Source organism: Sardina pilchardus, chromosome 10 (assembly GCF_963854185.1).
Source record: "Sardina pilchardus chromosome 10, fSarPil1.1, whole genome shotgun sequence".
NCBI lineage: Eukaryota > Metazoa > Chordata > Actinopteri > Clupeiformes > Clupeidae > Sardina > Sardina pilchardus.
The window spans coordinates 33,639,493-33,646,992 of record NC_085003.1 but is presented as its reverse complement, the minus strand read 5'-3'; the positions used below and the strand labels follow the sequence as shown (position 1 = coordinate 33,646,992).

At 42.9% G+C, this 7,500-nt stretch overlaps 1 protein-coding gene across 1 annotated transcript in view; it reads right to left on the bottom strand.

Moving 5' to 3' along the window:
* The window catches only part of cep152 (centrosomal protein 152), a 39,665-nt gene that overhangs the window by 4,936 nt on the left and 27,229 nt on the right, over positions 1–7,500 (bottom strand). Inside the window, exons 22-24 of the mRNA XM_062547997.1 lie at positions 6,874–7,041; positions 4,487–4,568; positions 4,298–4,380 (exon numbers count right to left, since the gene is read on the bottom strand). Coding sequence (XP_062403981.1) covers positions 4,298–4,380; positions 4,487–4,568; positions 6,874–7,041 — 333 coding nt within the window. The remainder of the gene's footprint in view (positions 1–4,297; positions 4,381–4,486; positions 4,569–6,873; positions 7,042–7,500) is intronic.

Below are 7,500 nucleotides of genomic sequence, written 5' to 3'. Positions count from 1 at the left end.
TTATTGAAATATTTGCAGAATACTGAAATATAATTTCTATAACATACAGAGCATAACAGAATACAGTATCCAATTGCGAGCATATCACATAGGTTTACACATAATTAATTAAATCACTTTTCTAATGGATTGTATAAAAACCAACAACTTGTATCGCCTTTTTATCGCTCTGCTTTCATATAATGTGAATGATTTTTTTTTACAAGATGTAAAGTCTTTATTTTGTATACTCTTTCTGTGCACGAAAAAGTTTCACTTGATATTCCAACTTCGGAAAACGAAATCCAACTAGCTATTGAATCATTATCTACTGGAAAGTGCTGTGGAGATGATGGTTATAGTAGCGAATTCTTTAAGTGCTTCCATGGCGCTCTAACCCCCATCATGAAAATGTTATTTAATGACATTGTTTCAGCCCAATCCATGCCATTAACCATGCGACAGGCATCGATATCCCTGATACCAAAGCCAGGCAAAGACCATCTCCAAATGGGTAATTATAGACCATTGAGCATCCTAAACACGGACTACAAAATATTCGCCAAGGTTCTTGCTATGAGAATTGAAAAGGTAATTCCCTCTCTGATCCATGTTGACCAAACAGGGTTTATTAAAGGCCGCTATGCGTCCAACAATATGAGAAGACTGCTTCAGATCATGTATGTGGCGGAGACCTCTCGGCACCCGGCGATAGCTGTGTCGCTGGATGCCGAGAAGGCCTTCGACCGAGTAGAATGGAAATACCTGTTTTATGCTCTACCGAAGTATGGCTTTGGCCCCTTCATCATGAATTGGATCAGGGCACTGTACTTTAAGCCAACTGCCTCTGTCAAAACAAATGGCATTAAATCCAGCCCTTTTGAACTTCATCGCTCTACCCGTCAAGGCTGTACTGTGAGCCCTCTAATATTCATTCTAGCACTTGAACCACTGGCGTGCGCAATGCGAGCTCAAAAGGAAATATATGGTGTTAGAGTCGGTGATTATGAATACAAAGCCAATCTTTTCGCGGATGATATTTTATTGACATTATCAAAACCATGCCATTCAATTCCACAGGTGTTAAAAATCATTGACTATTTTGGTACATTTTCTGGTTATAGAGTGAATTATAATAAAAGTGAAGCCATCCCCCTTAATAACTCAACTTTTCAATCTCATCTAGGTACCGCCCCCTTCAGATGGCAATTAAAAGGAATGAAATACCTGGGAATTAATATCCAGGCCCCTATTGATAAAATGGTTGAGTTAAATGCTCCAGATCTATTAAAGACTATGAGGGAGGACACCAAGAGATGGACCGTTCTGCCTTTATCTCTCTGGGGCAGATCGGAAATAATCAAGATGAATCTTTTACCTAGGCTGACTTTTCTAATATCTTCTATCCCACTAAAGTTCCCCTTAAGCTGGTTTAAGGAAGTCAACAAAATACTTTTTGGATTCCTTTGGAATTATAAAAAACCTAGGATTAGCCAGAAAAAACTAACCAAACAACGGTCCAGTGGTGGAATGGGGCTACCAGACATCTACCAGTACTATATTGCATTTAATTCACGATATCCCTTACAATGGGCATACAATACAGAGAGACAGATTGGAAGCTGGGATTGGCTGGAGGAACAGTTAATATCAAAATATAATAATGAATTGACAGCAGCAAGTTTATGGTACAACCCCTCTAAAATTAGATTGAAAAACCCAGTGTTGACGTTTTCATGTGAGATAGTGACCATCCTACATAAGCGTCTATCTTTTAACGGATACTCACTACCTTCATGTCCACTGTGGCATAACCCCTTGTTTAAAGCCGGTGGTGAAACACTTAGAGACAGAATGTGGCAACAAAATAACGTAAACCACTTGGGACAAATTATAGACAATGGGACAATTATAACCTTCAATCATTTAAAAACACAGTTTGGTTTGACCGATTTAAATTTTTTAACATACAATCGAGTTTACTCTATTATGAAATCATTGTTGTCCAAGGGTATACAGCTGGGGATGCATAGAGACTTGGAGAACAAACTAATAGCAGCCATAAAAAGAAAAGGCACTGTGTCTACTATGTATAAATTACTGTCTGCAATCAACCCATGTACAAACTTACAAACTAAATGTCAATGGGAACGTGGCATGGGTTTGCCTATCTCCGAATCACAATGGAATGCAGCACTTAGAAACAGTACAACCATTTCAAAATGTGTCAGGTATAAAATGATCCAGTTTAAAATAATTCATAGGGCATACATGACCCCAGAAATAATGAGTAAAATTGATCCCTTGGTGTCAAATACGTGCTGGCATGGTTGTGGTTCGGTGGGAACACTAGTGCATATGCTATGGAATTGTCCTGCTGTCAAACAATTTTGGCAAGATATTGTCAGTGATTTAACATCTATGCTCAATACTGAGATTACACTCTGTCCAATTGTGTGCTTATTTGGAGTCAATATTGATGGTATACAGTCCAGGAATATACAGAACATTTTTGCACTTGCTTTCTTGGTGGCAAAAAGGACTATACTTCTTAATTGGAAGGAACGCAAAAACAACTGCTTCAGTATAGAACTCTGGCGAAATGACTTTATGGACATCCTTGCTATGGAACAGGCTGCCTTGACTCTCAATCCACTAGAGAGGCCTAGTGCTCTGCAAAGCCCCTTGGACTATATGAGAACTTTAATGTATACATAATGTGTATTTAACTACAGCTAACTTTCCCTCCCCTTGTCTTTGTTTTGTATTTTGTCTCTGTTTTGTACTTTCTTGTTGTCTTTGTCCTTGTCTTGTATTGTCATTGTGAAAAAGCAATAAAATCTAAATAATAAAAAAAAAGAAAAAGTACCATAAAAAAAAAAAAAAAAGATGTAAAGTCTTTATTTGAAACACACACAAATTCTGTAACTATTTATACATTCTATATGAAATTTCTGATCTTCATTAGCAGCAAACTTTATGCAGATTAGGCTATAGCCTATTATTCATATTACAACTCCACCTCTTAAATTCAGCTGTCTGGTTGAAGCCTCAACATTTTGTAAACAAAGTAGCAGGCTAAGCTTATCATACTCTACTGGTTGGACTGTTCAGTTTCCCCACATGTGTTTAAGTTTCAAGGTAAGCTACTTTTTCTCCTTGGGACAGAACCTTTTAAGTCTTGGAGTTGAAAAACATTGGTATTGAGATGGTCAGTCAACTTGAATGCAAGAGTTTTAATGTCTGCAGCATAGACTAGCTAATGATGCTAACCGGATTTTAAACAGCAATTTAGCTAGTCGTCTTCTGTGCGTCATTGCGTTCACGATTGTGAATGTTTTATTTGGATTAAATGTGCATGTCGTGGGCGGGTGTCCATTGAGCACGTACGAGAGCGGGCCAAGGAGAACAAGTTTACTTTTACTTTATTTGTACTGTTTGGTAAAGTTGCACGTATAATCTACAAAAGTTACGGAAGAACTAAATGCTTCCACCCGGGCAGCGTCAGGTGCATCAGTACAACCACGCTTCCAGGAATGATCTGGTTGGTTTTCATGGAGACAGACGCTGTGTGCACGGAGGGGAGAGGCTGTGTGTGTGTGAGAGTGCATAATATGTGTGTGCATGAGAGACAGACGTGTGAGTGACAGAGAGGGAGAGCAGGGAAAGGAAATTCAGCTTAACGAATGTTGCGTGTTTTTCAATACCGTTAAAAAATAGATAAGTAAATAAAAAAAAGTAACGAAATGCAATATGTGGCGGCCGGTGCTGAATCTGTGGCGCATCACCACAAATTAGTCTATGTGTGGGAAACACTGTATTGCCCCCATCAGTTCCGGAAGAGTCGCAGCACCGATGCTTATGCTGGCGTCGGTGCTTACGGTGCTTCAAAAAAATAGGCATTGCCGGTGTTTTTTCATTTTAGAATCGAGTGGTATCGCAAGTATCGGTTCTCGTGACATCCCTACACCACACACACCTGCGGTGCATTCAGAACACTCACCACACACACACCTGCGGTGCATTCAGAACACTCACCACACACACACACACCTGCGGTGCATTCAGAACACTCACCACACACACACACACACACCTGCGGTGCATTCAGAACACTCACCACACACACACACCTGCGGTGCATTCAGAACACTCACCACACACACACCTGCGGTGCATTCAGAACACTCACCATACACACACACACACACACACACCTGCGGTGCATTAAGAACACTCACCACACACACCTGCGGTGAATTCAAATTTGCGACCGCTGTGCGTGCGTGTGTGTACGTGTGTGTGTGTGTGTGTGTACCTCTGATCTTCTCCACTGCGGCGGTGTACTGCTCCTTCATCTCCTCCAGCGCATCCTGCAGGCTCTTCTGACCGCCATGACCTCTGCACACACACACACACACCACACAGGCTCTGTCAGTGATGACCCTGGAACCCAGAGTGTGTGTGTGTGTGTGTGTGTGTGTGTGTGTGTGTGTGTGGTACTCACTCCTCCCGAGCAGATCTTTTGGCCTCTTCCACAGCTTTGGCACGGGCTTCCCTCTCCTGTCGCAAGACCTCCTCGTGCTCCTCTGAGAACACGCGCACACACACACACACACACACACACACACACACACACACACACACACACCACAATATGTGTAACCAAATTGACCCCTCTCCAGTGGAGCACTGCGCAACTGTTTGCATGACCACTATAACCTAAGGTCACACACAAACACACACACACACACACACACACACACACACACACACACACACACACACACACACACACACACACACACACACACACACACACACACACACACACACACACACACACACACACACACACACACACACACACACTGCCCTCTCCTCTCCATATCTGAGGACATGTGTGATCCTCAAGCCGCTCGGTGACTCCATCATGTCCTGAGGGGAGCAGTTGCACAGCTAACTCCTAGTGCGGTGCTCTCTGGTGGTCTGCTGTAGCTGTGTGTGTGTGTGTATGTGTGTGTGTGTGTGTGTGTGTGTGTGTGTGTGTGTGTGTGCTGCTTCTGTGCGTGTGTGCTGAATATCGATATACGATATATATCCCGATATTTTTCCCGTAAAGTAGCTGCTAGAACAAAGCACCTTTGATTTAAGGCCCCCTTAACATAAGATCAGTTACACAAACACCTCTAAGTATTCTCCTTAACATTTTCCCTCATGTATTTGAGTTTTCTCCTTATCATCTTAAGAAATTCCTCAAACTGTTGCACAAATGTCCAGCAGCCTAAAGGAAAACCCATATTATTATCTGAGTCAATGCTGATAAATGTAGTTAATTAACCACTTTTAACAATTGAAAATAAATACATCTTCTGCTAATATTACTCTTCAATCAAATAGGCCTATCAGAAGTTATGTCGTTTATTTAGGCCTAGTGGTAACATAACTTGCTCAACTCGTCCTAACTGATAGCCTACCATTATGAGCTTTGGTTTGGTTCACCAGGCAACATGTAACAAAAATGTTTTGGTGCACAAATGGTCTTGCTCTTTGGATGACAGCCAGAGGATAATACAGTATCTAACTAGCTAGCTAGTATAGTTCAATTAATGTCTCAGGATTTACTTGATGAATGGATAAATGTCACCGAAAATTATCACGGTAAGATTATAGATCATTAAGCTTTAGGCTATTGTGTTAGGTGGATTGCTTTCTAATTGCATAACTTATTAGCAAGCTAGTTAGTTGCATATGTTGAACGTGTTGAGTAATTTATCGCTAACACTAGCTACTGATAGGTACATTAGATGTACAGTATAACATCGTGAAATTAACGTCACTGTTCTAAGGTGCGCCGTGTTTGGCTGCGTCACCCGTCAAACTGGTCAAAGTTTATAGTCAGATTTGTCGTGTTATTCGCTATACCATTTTATAGACAATATGTGCTCACATCTTGATATTATTTTGGACAGTCAGTCCCGCATTTCACCCTCAGAAAAGCATGCACATATTAGCAAACAAACAATCTCCGTGGGAACTGGAATTTGTCGTGCCAAAAAATCCCTTTCAATGCAAATGAAAATCTAAATGACTTCACGAATTTCCTTACCTAAGGATACCATTTAAGACATTTTGTGCAACACCCTTAAATAAATTCCTCACATAAGCCTTATGGTTGATACTTAAGGGACACAACTTAGGTGCTGTGTGCAACCCCGCTCTGTGTCAGAAAGAGGAGGGGCGGGCGCGGGTGCGGGGAGCAGCGCATAGAGCTCCGGCCAGCGGCTTGCCTGGAGCAATCAAAGCGCAAATTTGAACTATATCGGTATATACGATATGGTCTAATTCCATATCTCATTTTTAAAAATATCAATATATCTTAAATATCGATATATCGCCCAGCCCTAGTGTGTGTGTGTGTGTGTGTGTGTGGGGTACCTGTGAATGTGTGCAGGGCGGTGCGGTGCTCTCTGGTGCTCTGCTGTAGCTGTGTGTGTGTGTGTGTGTGTGTGTGTGTGTGTGTGTGTGTGTGTGTGTGTGTGTGTGTGTGGTACCTGTGAGTGTGTGCAGGGCGGTGCGGTGCTCTCTGGTGCTCTGCTGTAGCTGTGTGTGTGTGTGTGTGTGTGTGTGTGTGTGTGTGTGTGTGTGTGTGGTACCTGTGAGTGTGTGCAGGGCGCTGCGGTGCTCTCTGGTGCTCTGCTGTAGCTGTGTGTGTGTGTGTGTGTGTGTGTGTGTGTGTGTGTGTGTGTGTGTGTGTGTGTGTGTGGTACCTGTGAGTGTGTGCAGAGCGGTGCGGTGCTCTCTGGTGCTCTGCTGTAGCTGTGTGTGTGTGTGTGTGTGTGTGTGTGTGTGTGTGTGTGTGTGTGTGTGTGTGTGTGTGTGTGTGTGTGGTACCTGTGAGTGTGTGCAGAGCGGTGCGGTGCTCTCTGGTAATCTGCTGTAGTTGTTTGCAGGCCCTCTCCAGCTGCCTCTGCAGCTCCTGGGTCTTCCTCTGCAGTCGGGAGGCCGTCTCCGAGCAACGCTTACTCACACACGGAACCTCCGAGCCCTCCTCCGACGAGTCTGGACACAGACACACACACACACACACACAATCATCAACTCCAACCACTAAAACGTAGCAGGTTTGTGTGTTGAGTGCTGGCAAGGTATCAGTGTTGAGGTCAGTGTTGAGGGTTGAGTGTGAGTATATGTGTGTGTGTGTGTGTGTATATGAGTGTTGGTAGTATCAGTGTTGAGTGTGTGTGTGTGTGTGTGTGTGTGTGTGTGTGTGTTGGTAGTATCAGTGTTGAGGTTTGAGTGTGTGTGTGTGTGTGTGTGTGTGTCAGTGTTGAGTGTAGCATCAGAGTTGAGTGTGTGTGTGTGTGTGTGTTGAGTGTGGTATCAGTGTTGAGTGTGCGTGTCTGAAAATTGGCAGTATCAGTGTTGAGTGTGTGTGTGTGTGTGTGTGTGTGTGTGAGAGTATTGGCAGTATCAGTGTTGAGTGTGTGTGTGTGTGTGTGTGTGTGTGTGTGTGTGTGT